The 14,383-nt window shown below is 31.6% G+C and overlaps 2 protein-coding genes across 2 annotated transcripts; both read left to right on the top strand.

Annotated features, from left to right (window-relative positions):
• The first annotated feature begins 542 nt into the window (after positions 1-542).
• On the top strand, positions 543-1,562 carry LOC107925847 (dehydration-responsive element-binding protein 2F). The gene has a single exon (XM_016856577.2). It carries the CDS (start codon positions 582-584, stop codon positions 1,431-1,433), a length of 852 nt encoding a protein of 283 aa, XP_016712066.1. The 5' UTR covers positions 543-581; the 3' UTR covers positions 1,434-1,562.
• A 9,769-nt stretch (positions 1,563-11,331) lies between these two features.
• LOC107925740 (arabinogalactan protein 23) lies at positions 11,332-11,780 on the top strand. Its single transcript, XM_016856462.2, has one exon. It carries the CDS (start codon positions 11,445-11,447, stop codon positions 11,682-11,684), a length of 240 nt encoding a protein of 79 aa, XP_016711951.1. The 5' UTR covers positions 11,332-11,444; the 3' UTR covers positions 11,685-11,780.
• The last annotated feature ends 2,603 nt before the right edge of the window (positions 11,781-14,383 follow it).

Genomic DNA, 14,383 nt, shown 5'->3' with positions numbered 1-14,383 from the left:
ACTTTGAATCTTAAATTAGTCATTTATATCTATACGAATCAATTAAATTAGATTTATTGATGTGGCTTTGAATTCGAAAATTCAATCTAAACTCGATTCAATTCGATAATAAAAAAGTTAATCATTCAGCTTCGTCTAAATTAAATTTAAAATAACATCAATGTGAAAATCCAACTTGGTCAATTCTAGTTCAACCTAACTCAATTTAATAATAAAAAGTCAATAGTTTAAACTCTTAATGACCTGAACTCGAAAGAATCTACAAGCAGACAAGTAACTCAAAATGATTCAAATTTTGAATAGAACACCTTAAATAATCCGATCCCAAATCAGTCCGATCTTGAGATTTATCCAATTAAGAAATATTTTTGGTATTTAAGTTTTTGGCTAGATATTTAAGTTGGGTATGTTGAAAAAATACTGTAGCTCCCTGGTAACGGTTACAGGAGCTTGAATTGTTTTTCGCATAACGTGAAAACATTTAAAACCAAACTACACTTCCCACTACAAATCCCCGCGCCATTCACTCCCATGGTTCCACATCTTCACTCGCTCACTCACTCACTCACTCATCTCCTTCTATGGACAGCTACAAACGATCGCCATTGAAGCCATGGAAGAAAGGTCCAACACGAGGCAAAGGTGGTCCACAGAACGCATCGTGCCAGTACCGTGGTGTCCGTCAACGTACGTGGGGCAAATGGGTTGCCGAAATAAGGGAACCCAAGAAACGAACCAGGCTATGGTTAGGCTCATTCGCCACCGCCGAAGAAGCCGCCATGGCTTACGATGACGCCGCTAGGAGGTTGTACGGCCCGGAAGCTTACCTCAACCTCCCTCACCTTCAACGAATCCCCACCACTACCACCACCAACTTATCCAACAAATCGTCGACACAAAAGTTCAAATGGATCCCATCAAACAACTTCGTCTCCATGTTCCCTTCTTCTTCCCCTGGTTTGCTCAACATAAATGCTCAGCCTAGTGTTCATGTTATTCACCAGAGGCTTCAAGAACTTAAAAACAATGGGGTTTTGAAAACAAAAACAGATACCCAAAGCAAAAACATAGCTGATGATGTTCAAATGAAAGAGAAAGATGTTGTTGGGGTTTCATCAGATAAGCCACAGATTGATTTGCATGAGTTTCTTCAACAATTGGGGATTAAAAAAGATGAAAAAAAGCAATGTGAAGAAGAAGCTGTTGTTAATAACAATGATGATGCTGAGAGTACTTTAACAGCAATGGATTCAACGATGAAAGATTATTATGATGAGTTGGTTCCATTTGGTGAGAATAGTAGCTTCAATTGGGATGCCATGATTGAGATGCATGGTGGTGTTGATGGTTTCCATGGAGTTGAAGCTAGTTTCCAAGTTCATGATCATGGTTATGAAGAAGATCTAGCTTTTCCTACTATTTGGAACTTTTAAATATATGATTTATCTTTTGATCTTTAGTGGATCTTTGAGCTTGGAATATGATCGATGATACTAGTTTTGGAGGTTGTAAATTGTGATGCTATTTGGAATAATGGTAAAGAGTTTTGTGGGTTTTGGTTTTTTTATATTCTTAATTGTTGCATTAGCATCTATAATAGAAATTATGTTATTGAAAGTTGATAGTCATATTCCATATATATATATTTAGATATAAGTAAGAAAATATGACATTACCTATAACTTTAAGTGATGGGAGAAGCGTCAATGTATATATCTATAAAAATTCAATCCATATATTTAGATTATACTTTGAACATTAACAACACATTACTTTAATCAATGTATCTACTAATATTCAATGCACCTTGTAAATGGCTTTTACCAATATACTTAAATAGTTGATTATGAACTTTTTATGTGTTCATGATGGGTCACAAATTCCAACAAGCCATACATGTGATGGCGTTCAATATCAAAGACGTCTTGAAGCTTCAATTAAGGCTCCAATTGGATGTGCTTAGCTTCAAAAAAGTAAAAACACTAATGAGATAAACTTTGAAGATTATTATAGGGATTTGTTCACTTCAACTGGACATAAACAATGGGGTCATGTTTTGGATATTGTGCCTTCCTTGGTTACAGAAGAAATGAATTTGAAGCTAATGGAGAAAGTGAGAGAATAGGAAATTATGGAAGTAGGGTTCTAATTGGGCCTGATGGGTACTCTAGTATTTTCCATAAGAAATAATAGGATAATGAGGGATTTGAAGACTGTCTATAATAAGGTGGAGTGGAATCTTTTAGAAGGTGTGTGAGAGAGATTTGGTTTTGATACAAAATGGATAAAGTTGATGATGAAGTTCTTAAATTATTTTCTTATAATATAGTTGTCATCGGCAAGAAAATTAACACAATTTTCCCAACTAGAGGTCTTAGGCAAGGGGATTCTCCATCCTCTTATTGCTTCTTCTTGTGGATGTCATGTCTAGAATGATAAATAAAGGAATTAAAATGAGCAAACATTGTCCACATTTGTCTTGCCTATTATCTGAAGATGGTTCCTTAATTTTTTATGGCAGAAAATATGGAGAATTGTGAGATTATAAACTGCCGTTTTGACTGAATTTAGTGAGGCCTCTAGGCAGAGGATCAACTTTAACAAACCAAGTATAAATTTCAGTACAAATGTGCCACAATATGTTAATCTTGCAGTTGTTGGAAAGTTGCATATTCAAGAGGCCAACGATCCAGGAAGTTTGAAGCAAAATGTGTAGAGTGGGATATGTGAAGGAAAAAAGTGTTAAGGAAGGTGCAATCATAGAAACAAAATCCGCTGATAATGAAGACAATAGCAACAACAATACTTGTTTACACAATTCAATGTTTCAAGATACCAATGAAGTTGTGTAATGAGATAAATTTAGCTCTGCCAGATTTCCTGTGGGTCAAGGTAAGGAAGAAAAAAAGATGCATTGGGTGAGCTGGTTGAATCCTAGAAAGAGAAAAGAAAAAGGGGGAATTGGGTTCAAAGATATTCTCAATGTTTTTAACAATGCATTTTGGGTAAATATGTTGAAGGGGATTTATTTTCCTTGAAGCCAAGAAAGGTGGAAAGGTGCAATGGTATGTTTTGAATGGGGAAAATGGTTTTGAGAATGAAGTATCCCTATATACCAAGGTAGAAGAGATTATAGAATTATATGGCTAACTAATGTATATGGGGAGTACATTGCCAAATCAGGTTGTCATTTGTTGAAAGATAAGGTCGAAGCTAGAATAGATTATCAACTTCAAGAAAGTATAGAAAATTTTTGTTATAATTGAAAGATTATAAGTAATCCAAAAGTTACGTTACTTGGTTATTTATTAGCAGTTGTAACTAGTCATAGTGCTGAGTTATGTCTTTTGTCACTTAAAAAAATGTGATTATCAATTTGGATAGTTATGTTTATATAATTATATGAAGAGCGTGAGACAAAAAAAATGTTTATATATATAAGTTTGAGTGTGTTAAAATGCATAATTCTCATATTTAATGGTTGGAGAAGTACTATGAGTATTCTAAGTATTGTATAAAAAAATAACAGATATGATCTGGACTTAAAAAAAATTCAATTGAACAAGTTTTTGAATCATTTAAATTTGAAGATTGAGTTTTTTGAGTTGAATCATTACGAGTTTTGATTACTTTAAGTTTAAATCATTTTCGACTATTTGTTCATGTTGTTATGAGTTAAGATCAATTCAGATTCAATTTAAATTGGTACGAATTATTTATTTATTATAATTAAATTAGACTGAATTATGTTTAAATTAGATTGAATTATTTATTTATTTATTATTTATTTATTATATACTGTAGCGTGAGACAAAAAGTAAACTAAACTCACTGCACCGCGGTCAATCGCCCATCTAAACCCAACCTAAATGTTTAATATTTTAAAATTGTATATTAACCTTCCTTTAATTTTTTTTCTGTTAAATATAATAATGGAGAACATTAATTTATTCCCTAAACTATAACTAAAATATCATTTTAATTTTAAAAATAATTCTAATTTTTTTTAAAAAATCTTAAAAATAAATATAAATTATTAAAAAAATTAATTCTAATTTAACAGCAGTTTCCGACCTTGCATTTCTTTATTAACTTTTAAAAGTCGTACTGAAAGTAAATTCCTACAACAAAAACTTGATTGTTTTTTAAATTATTTCAATTCAACACAATCAGCATACTGTACTGACGAAAAACATAAATAAAAGAAATTCAAAGTTAAAATTATGATAAAAAGGATCCAATCGAATTAACAGTGAAAGACAGGAGAATTGGATCCAATCGAATTATTTTCAATTTAATACTGAAATACCAAATCGATTGTTTTGGGCAATGAATACTGTAAGAAAAAAATGCTCAAATATAATAATAATACTCAATGAATCAACTTCATTACAATCAATCCCATGAAGTAACAAAGAATGAAATTAAAAACAAAACCCAAAAATAAATCAATGGTACAAAAAGACCACCCAAAAAAAAATCCCATAAATTTAAGCTTTCAACAAAGCAAGAAGAGACACAACCAAAGAAAACCCAACAGCAGCGGTGGAAACGCCCACGGAGAAACCGGCACCGGCGTCTGGAGACGGAGAAGGCGCCTCACTAACTTGTGCCGTGGCGGCGGTTAAGAATGCCATGAATAAAGCGACCAAAAGAGCCTTCATGATGCTAACTTGAGCCATTTTTCTGAAGCGGAGAGGAGCAAAAAAATTTCTTTGGGAGACAGAAATTTGTTTGCTTTGTTTGGGGTTTGGTTTGATTTAGGGTTCGGTGAGGGGGAAGGAGAATATTTATAGGCGGAGAGAGTGGCGCGTGGGACCTACGTACAGCTGGGTAACGTTCATATAACGGCTAATAAATTAGGCCGACAAAAGAAAATAAATTGAAATTGTGTGAAACGTTCACTTAACGTTTATATATAATTTGGTTATCTACCAGCTGCCACATCATCACTTCAATTATTCCATTTAAATTTTTAAAAATAATATTCCTTCAATTTAAAAAATTTTAATTATACTAAATATTTTTCAATTAAAATACTATTTTATATGTTTAATATTTTATGAAAATAAATTTGGAATTAATTTAATATAAATTAATAAATTATTAGATAAATTGAAATTAAAAATATAATGTAACAGAATTAAAACATAATACATCATTGTGAATCAATCACTTCAAAATCTAATTTTAATCGAATAGAGTTACTTTAATCTTCGAAAAAAATAAAAATGTAATATTGCTTATTGTATGCATATGTGTAGCTGAGATGAGATAAAATGTTGAAATGATTCATGTTTGATATGTTAAACTAGATGCAAATATCTTGAGAGTGCATCGGAAATCATATCGAGAAATTGAGTGATCTATTAGTATATATGCATCCTTGATGTTAATGTGAAATGTTGGTTGGTTAACATGGGTTTTCTTGTTACTTATTTTTATCAGATTTGTTATGTTTGTAATTGAATTCAAGTTATGTTAGCAACATTGAGTAATCATAACTCAGCGTACATATTTATTTGTTTTCATGCGCAAGTTGTGGATAAAAGCTATAAATATTTTGCGGTCAAGCATCCAACTCTCCAACTCAACTCAAAAAGCCATTACAATCATGTTTTGTATGCAAAAATTAAGAGAAATTTTTTTTAACAGTTTTGAAGTCATATGACATGTACCTAGGTTGGTTGGTTTGATGCCTAATTTAGTTTTGCCACTTTAAGTAAGTGACCCATAATGCTTAAGAGGTTAGATTTTATCTTTTGACTATTAGTTAATTATGCTTGTTTATGTTGGTTTGATTGTTTGAATTGGTTTATTAAGTGTTTATGAATGGAAGATTATAATTTAGTGATGGTTGAATGTGTTTAGATGGGTTAATTTGAGATTATGGTTTAAGGTAAGCTTTAGGTCAGTTTGAGTTCAACTGTCTAAGGTTTTGGCAAGTTAGAAGTGGGAAATTTTGTTCATTTGGTCTTTAAGTCTCGATACAAGGAGAACATGCCTCAATACTATTAAAAAATTCTCTTAATTTTTGCATTCAAGAGCCCGATGCCTCGATACATAACTAATTAGTCTCGAGACAATTGCTCTTAGGTCTCGGGACAAGTGGTCTTTGTCTCAAGATAGAAGTACATTGAAGCTAAATTAATTTTTTTTCCTTATTCCAAGTATTGATACAAGAGCTCTTGTCTCAAGACATTCAAACATCGAACCAAAAATAGGAAAACATGAGAGGTCAATCTCGAGACATAAAGGACCTTGCCTCGAGACTCAACTCGAGACATGTTAACTTTGAAGCTAAAATTTACAAAATAATTTATGACCTGTCTCGAGATTCTCCATGTCTGGAGACAACTTGAAATATGACATTTGAGTTTGGTTTCAAGTCCTAACTCTAATATTAACTTATTATAACCCCTTGTATGTAGATGAAATTGATTCTTATGTACATCAAATGTTATTTGTTGATCATAGTGAATAGGCTTATTGTTTTGAATGATGAATAAGAATTTAATTTTGCAAATTTATGTCAAGTTAGTTTGAGTTGTTTCGACGACGTAATGTGATGTCACACATTCAGACCCGACAATCAACTTGGGTGTGGGGTGTCACACACAACCTTCTCGACTATGACTTTGCCCATAGGCAACACTTCACCAGCCATGGCCCTCGCAAATGTAACAAATCGATTTTAGCTAAATCGGAACAGTGGTTTTAGAACCACAAATCTGAGGTTGTAAAATTTTATTATTATTTTAATATTTACAGCATGATATTAGAGTTGTGTGAAATTTTCGTAAAGAAATTTTATCGTTTAAGTGTTTAATTTAGTAAAAAGGACTAAATTGCGTAAAGCGTAAAAGTTGAGTTCTAATAGCTAAAGGTATTAAATAACTATAGGGATTTAAAGTGAAAGTCTTTATATGGTAATTAGACCATTAATGTTGATAGTGGAATGTGAGGGCTTGGGATTTGTGTAAATTTTAAATGTTTTAAAGGTTATAAAAGTAAATTAATTAATAATGATAAATTAAGTAAAATAAAGTAAAGGTATCATCTTTTCTTCTCCATCTTCAACTGCATTTTAGGGCAAGAAAGCCATTTGAGAGCTTTTACATTCGGCAACTATTTCATAGCTTGTGTGGTATGTATTTTTGTCCCATTTTTAATTATTTCAACGTTTTTGTGATCGTTGCTTTGTAATGTAGCTAGCCCTTGCTTCTGAATTCGAAATTGTTAAAGATTTAACATGTTGTCATTGTTGAATGCTTGAGTAAATTGATGATTTATGATAGATTATGAATATTTGATGTTAGATTTTCATCTTTTATAAAGTGATTTTTTTGAGAAAAATGTCAATTTTGGACTAAATTGTGAAATGTGGAAATTTAGTGGTTAAAATATGAAATAAATTGAAAATATGGGATGATAGTAATATATGGAAAATTCGGCTAGCTTGGGTTTGTGTTTAATTTCATGAAATTGTGATTTTATTTGATAATGACTAAATTGCAAAAATGTGAAATTATGGGGGAAAAGTGTAAATGTACTTTAAAGAAAATTTTGGATTAAATTGAATAGGGAGATAATTAAATAAATTAATTTTGATATTATCTAGATCGAGGGAAAATCAAAGTATCGGATTAGTCGACCTAAATTCATAGATTCAGCGAATGAGGTAAGTTCGTATGTTTAATAAGCATTAAATTATACATGTTTAAATGCTTAATTGAGATAATTATGGTGAATGCTTAAATATTGAATTTAGTTGTGATTACAATGCTTTGGAAATGTTCGATGGAGATTCGACAAAGTAAAAGTCCCGGTTGAACCTTAGGAATAGATATGATACAAATGTCATGACATTAGGGTTACCGAAATTACGAGTAAGATCATATCTGGGATATGGCATCAATATTAGACATCATGTAAGACCATGTTTGGGACATTGGCATCGATATGTGATTTCGTGCAAGACCATGGCTGGGCTATTGGCATCGATATGTGATTATATGTAAGACTATATCTAGGATATGGCATTGTTACGTTACTATGTGTACGAGATCCCCGAGTATCCTTTAGTATTCCAAATGGTTCAATGGGAAAAGTAGATGAAACATGGTTATAAGTGATGGTACAACGAAAGCGAAGTATTCGTGACAGAAATCAACAAGTAAGTGAAAGTTTAGAATGGAAGTATGATCGAGTTAAGCAAGACAGGTATGTACATAACCTATGTGAGAATCGAATGAAAGTGAATTGGTGAGTTCATACCGTATCATGTATATGAAATGAGAAAGATATGTGTTTAAATATGTTGTATACCTAAATGTGCTCATTTGGCTATATGGAAGTATGAATTGAATGTTATATAAGAATTAAATTGATTAAACTTGTGAAAGCTAAGGTTAGCTATGTAAATGATTATATGATTGAGAATGAAATGAAATATGATCTATGTGACTTGTATAGATGAAATATGATATGTGTTAGAATTTGAAAAATCATTAAAAATTGTATAAAAAGAATAATGGGTTAGAATTTATATGATTAAAATTATAATGAGTCTATTTTCAAGAGAAACAAATGGGAATATCATCCGAATCCCGTACTAAGAGATAATTAATTTTTAGAGAAGAAGGGTCGGAACTGTCAGACAGCAGAATAGGGACAACTTTGAAGAACTAACTGTACTTATTGGTTAAACCAAAAAATTCTAAAAATTTTATGGTAAGAAGATATGTGAGTCTAGTTTCGGAAAAATCAAGAGGATCTTAATTTGGAGTTCCGTAGCACAAGATATAAAGAATTTAGTGACTATGACTCGAGTAGACAACTTGATGTGAACATGAGTAAATAGTGGAGCTATGTGCAATTTTGATCGTATTATCTTGAGAACATGTTGTGAGGATTGGTAAAAGCAGGTTAACTGATTTCTTATTATTTACATATCAACTTACTAAGCTTTATAGCTTACTTTGTGTTATTTTTCTACTTTTATAGTGTTCCGAAGGCTCGTTCGGGATGGAAATCGTCAGAGATCCCATCACACTATCTAGCTATGGTTTCGGTACTTAAAAGGTTTGAAATTTTGGTTATGTGGCATGTATAGGCTAGTTGGTTTGTTAAGTGTATAAGTGATTTTGGTTATTGGTGCCTTTATGTTTGAAGTGTATTGAGCCATGAGATTTGGCTTGTTTATAATGTGAGGTTTGATATGTAGATGGCCTTATAATAGGAATGTGATTGTGGTTATGTGGTAAGCTTTAGTAAAGTTATTGATGCATTAGTCGAAGTGTTCAAAATTGATATTCACGATTAATGGATAATGCTATATTATGTGCTTGTATAGGGTTGACCCTTATGGTTGGCGAATTGGCCTTGCAAATAACCTATATTCGTCCACGCGGCTGTTCAAACGGGCGTGAGATGTCTGCTACTTATAAATTTTTTAAAGTTTCAGAAATTTTTATGTGTAACTAATTTAGTCTCGAACCTTCTTAAAAGCATGTTTTAGATCTCGTAGACCTAGTTGAAGGACAATGTGATTATGAATGAATGTGATATGATGATATATGATCAATGTATATGAAATGTTTGTATAATGATGTGAATTGTTTGGTAACGCCTCTTAACCCTAGTCCGACGACGGATACGGGTTAAGGGTGTTACAACAAACGTTAAATAAAGACATATTTATTCAAGTTTAATTCATTTATAGTCAGTAAAAGTACTACGGAAGCCCTTGTACTTCGCTGTAGATTGCATTTCGATCCCTTTATTGAAAAATAAACAAATTAGCCCTTATATATATTTCAAAACTTGCAAATTAGACCGCCGTTAAATTTATTTGTAAAATGATGATGTGGCCCGTTAAATCCTTGCTGAAAATGATTTTCATGGGTAAACTATAAAAATAGTCACCCAACTATGTCTTTTGTTCTATTTTGGTTACCCAATTATTAATTTTTTCGATTTAGTCACTCTGAGCTGATGTGGGCTTGTTTTATTGGTCTAGTAACAAAATTAGCTCTCTAATATTTATACATTCTATCAATTTGATCCTAAATATAAAAACATCAACAGATTTAACCCTCAATGTTTACAAAATTTGTCATTTTAATTATAATTCTAAAAAAACAAATTTGACCCTCAATATTTATAAAATCTATCAATTTAGTCCTAACTCTAAAAATTTAAATATATATTTTTCTAAAAGAAATTCATTTTTAGCCCATAAGGACCCAATTGATTAAATAGTAATTGAACTGAAGTGTATATCCACCTTGAGAAAACAATTTCTTCAAATTTCATTAGATTAGTTGGTTGAATTGATTAAATAGTACATTGATTCGATTATTCAATAATAGAAATTCGAATTCAAAATTTAGCTAACAAGACAAAAGCGGTAAAAAAATATTTAAAATTAAATAAAAACATATTTCTCTAAATATATATATTTAAAATTTTTATTAGAATTTTTAAACAATAAATTGGGTTTTCCCCCCTATGTTTTGATCGATTTTCATCTTTGTAAATATAAAATTTTTAAATTTTTTTATATGTCTTATTTATGAAAAATTCTTAGTCATTATTAATCAATATTTTTAAAATGTATAACCATATAGTTTTAGGTTGAATCAAGAAATAAAAAAATTAATTAATTTGATATGAACAAAACAAAAAATGATAAGTGTGTGACTAAAATAAAATATAACGAAAGACATAGTTAATAGATAAAATTTAAAGTATGATCTAATTTGTAAGTTTCGAAATACATAAAGGTAAATTTAGCCACTATTTTAGTAAAAGGGTTGAAATGCAATTCACCCTAAATACAAGAGCTTATTTAGTACTTTTTTTTTGATAATCTAATTCAACCGTGAAAGTATCTGAAACTTTCTAAGTTGAAACAATGCTTAAAACTATTCATAACTCATCCTAGCTTTTCAATGGGAGAATAAATCCGCTTGAACTCACATTCTCCTGCATTGATAATCATGTTTGACTATCACTTGGATATCCATGAATTTGTTTTTTCTCCCCCAACAAATTGACATTTCTATTCTGAATAATTTACAAAATGATATTGATTGAGGTAATTAGTCTTCTGTAATTTACTACTCTTGTTTCTCTTACCAAATAAAATAAAATAAAATCCCCTTACCTTAAAATCCAGTCAAAATCGCTAAAACAAATTCAAAAATTTGCATGTCTATCCCGCAAACCATGCAAAAACCAAACACGTAATTTTTTTAAAAAATTTCGTCACTAAAAATAGCCATGAATTTTCACCTATAAATGATCCTCCCCAACACCATTCTTCTTCAGACCTGCAATAACAAAGCAAATAATAACAATCACCGGCGGATCCCCATTCACCAGTTATTAAACGCAGGTCTCATTCATTTCCGGTGCGTTTAATAATCCCTTTATACGCCATGGACATGAAGAAGGTCTCCACCGCCATCATTGTTGCTGCCGCCTCAATGAGCGCCGTCATGGCCGCAGATGCACCTGCTCCTTCCCCTTCCGCAGGTGGTTCTAGCCCTAGCTCCTCTCCCGCTTTCGCCCCAGCAGCAGGCCCGGATTCCAGCGTCGCTGCCGCCACTTTGCCTGTTCTTGGATCATTGGTTGGGGCTTCCATTGTTTCTTTGTTTTCTTACATGCTACATGTATGAAAAATCAACATGTGAACGAATATTTTATTTTATTTTTTATTTTATTTGTAAGAAATATGTGATGAATAATGAAAAATTGAAATGGAGCTTTGGAAAGTATGTTGTGTTTATGCTAATGATTAACATGAAAATAACAATGAATTATTGAACTAACTAGTATGTAATTAGATAAATGTGAAATGTTGGTTGGTTAACTTGGGTTTTCTTCTTACTTATTTTTATTAGATTTGTTAGGTTTATAATTGAATTCAAGTTATGTTGGTTGGTTGGTTGGTTATTTTTATTAGATAAATGCGTAAGTTGTGGATAAAAGCTATAAATATTTCGCGGTCAAGCATCCAACTCTCCAACTCAGCTCAAAAAGCCATTACAATCATGTTTTGTATGCAAAAATTAAGAGAAATTCTTTTTAACAATTTTGAAGTCATATTACATGTACCTAGGTTGGTTGGTTGGATTCCTAATTTAGTTTTGCCACTTTAAGTAAGTGACCCATAATGCTTAAGAGGTTAGATTTTATCTTTTGACTATTAGTTAATTATGCTTGTTTATGTTGGTTTGATTGTTTGAATTGGTTTATTAAGTGTTTATGCATGGAAGATTATAATTTAGTGATGGTTGAATGTGTTTAGATGGGTTAATTTGAGATTATGGTTTAAGGTAAGCTTTAGGTCAGTTTGAGTTCAACTGTCTAAGGTTTTGGCAAGTTAGAAGTGGGAAATTTTGTTCATTTGGTCATTAAGTCTCGATATAAGGCAAACATGCCTCAATACTGTTAAAAAGAATTTCTCTTAATTTTTGCATTCAAGAGCCCGATGCCTCGATACATAACTAATTAGTCTCGAGACAATTGCTCCTAGGTTTCGGGACAAGTGGTCTTTGTCTCAAGATAGAAGTACATCGAAGCTAAATTAATTTTTTTTCCCTTATTCCAAGTCTTGATACAAGAGCTCTTGCCTCAAGACATTCAAACATCGAACCAAAAATAGGAAAACATGAGAGGTCAATCTCGAGGCATAAATGACCTTGCCTCTAGACGCAACTCGAGACATGTTAACTTTGAAGCTAAAATTTCCAAAATAATTTATGACCTGTCTCGAGATTCTCCATGTCTGGAGACATAACTTGAAATATGACATTTGAGTTTGGATTCAAGTCCTAACTCTAATATTAACTTATGATAACCCCTTGTATGTAGATGAAATTGATTCTTATGTACATCAAATGTTATTTGTTGATCATAATGAATAGGCTTAGTGTTTTGAACGATGAATAAGAATTTAATTTTGCAAATTTATGTCAAGTTAGTTTGAGTTGTTTCAATGACGTAATGTGATGTCACACAGTCGGACCCGACGATCGAGTTGGGTGTGGGGTGTCACACACAACCTTCTTGACTATGACTTCGCCCATAGGCAACACTTCACCAGCCATGACCCTCGCAAACGTATGTATGCTCTACACGTGGCTCACCTCTAATCTACCTTGCTAATGATATGTGTTGAGTCATTCTTTTCCATGGAACATAAGTAAGACCCACATAGAGCTTTACTATGTCCACATTGATCCCATTATTGCTTATTTAGAAGTTCTACAATGTTTTCTAAGGGACCAAACAAGACAAGACCAATGAAGGCACGTGTTAGGGCCTAATGCCAATGGGTGATCATCCTTGCCTATAAATACCCCTCCCTAGCCTTGATATATTTCTTCTCCAACCTCTCTCTACGAGCACCTCACCACCGTTTAAACCACCATCCCCCTCTATTGCCAACCTCTTCTATAATCATCACTAAGTTTAAGCGAACAAAGATCAACACACATAGTTATAAATAAATGAACACGAAAATGATTTTACTTAACGAACACAAATTAAACACAAATAAGCTTTAAAAAAATAAATAAATGAACATAAATAAAGACATATTTATTCAAGTTCAATTCATTTATAGTCAGTAAAAGTACTAGGGAAGCCCTTGTGCTTAGCGGTAGATTGCATTTCGGTCCTTTTATTGAAAAATGAACAAATTAGCCCTTATATCTCTTTCAAAACTTGCAAATTAGACCGCCGTTAAATTTATCTTTAAGATGATGATGTGGCACGTTAAATCTTTGCTGAAAATAATTTTCATGGTTAACTATAAAAATAGTCACCCAACAATGTTTTTTGTTCTATTTTGCTTACCCTACTATTATTTTTTTTCGATTTAGTCACTCTGAGCTGATGTGGGCTTGTTTTATTGGTCTAGTAACAAAATTAGCTCTCTAATATTTATACATTCTATCGATTTGATCCTAAATATAAAAAATCAACAAATTTATCCCTCAATGTTTACAAAATTTGTCATATAATTCTAAAAAATAATAAATTTGACCCTCAATATTTACAAAATCTATCAATTTAGTCCTAACTTTAAAATTTTAAATATATATTTTTCTAAAAGAAATTCATTTTTAGCCCATAAGGACCCAATTGATTAAATAGTAATTGAACTGAAGTGTATATCCACCTTGAGAAAACAACTTCTTCAAATTTCATTAGATTGGTTGGTTGAATTGATTAAATAGTAAATTGATTCGATTATTGAATAGTAGAAATTTGAATTCAAAATTTAGCTAACAAAACAAAAGCTGTAAAAAATTATTTAAAATTAAATAAAAACATATTTCTCTAAATATATATATTTAATATTTTTATT

Source organism: Gossypium hirsutum, chromosome D11 (genome assembly GCF_007990345.1).
Source record: "Gossypium hirsutum isolate 1008001.06 chromosome D11, Gossypium_hirsutum_v2.1, whole genome shotgun sequence".
In the NCBI taxonomy this organism is placed as follows: Eukaryota; Viridiplantae; Streptophyta; class Magnoliopsida; order Malvales; family Malvaceae; genus Gossypium; species Gossypium hirsutum.
This window is presented reverse-complemented; position numbering and strand designations above follow the sequence as displayed.

Bases quoted from the DNA above. Each gene is read 5' to 3' on its own strand.
- LOC107925847 (XM_016856577.2), top strand. From the start codon at position 582: ATGGACAGCTACAAACGATCGCCATTGAAGCCATGGAAGAAAGGTCCA.
- LOC107925740 (XM_016856462.2), top strand. From the start codon at position 11,445: ATGGACATGAAGAAGGTCTCCACCGCCATCATTGTTGCTGCCGCCTCA.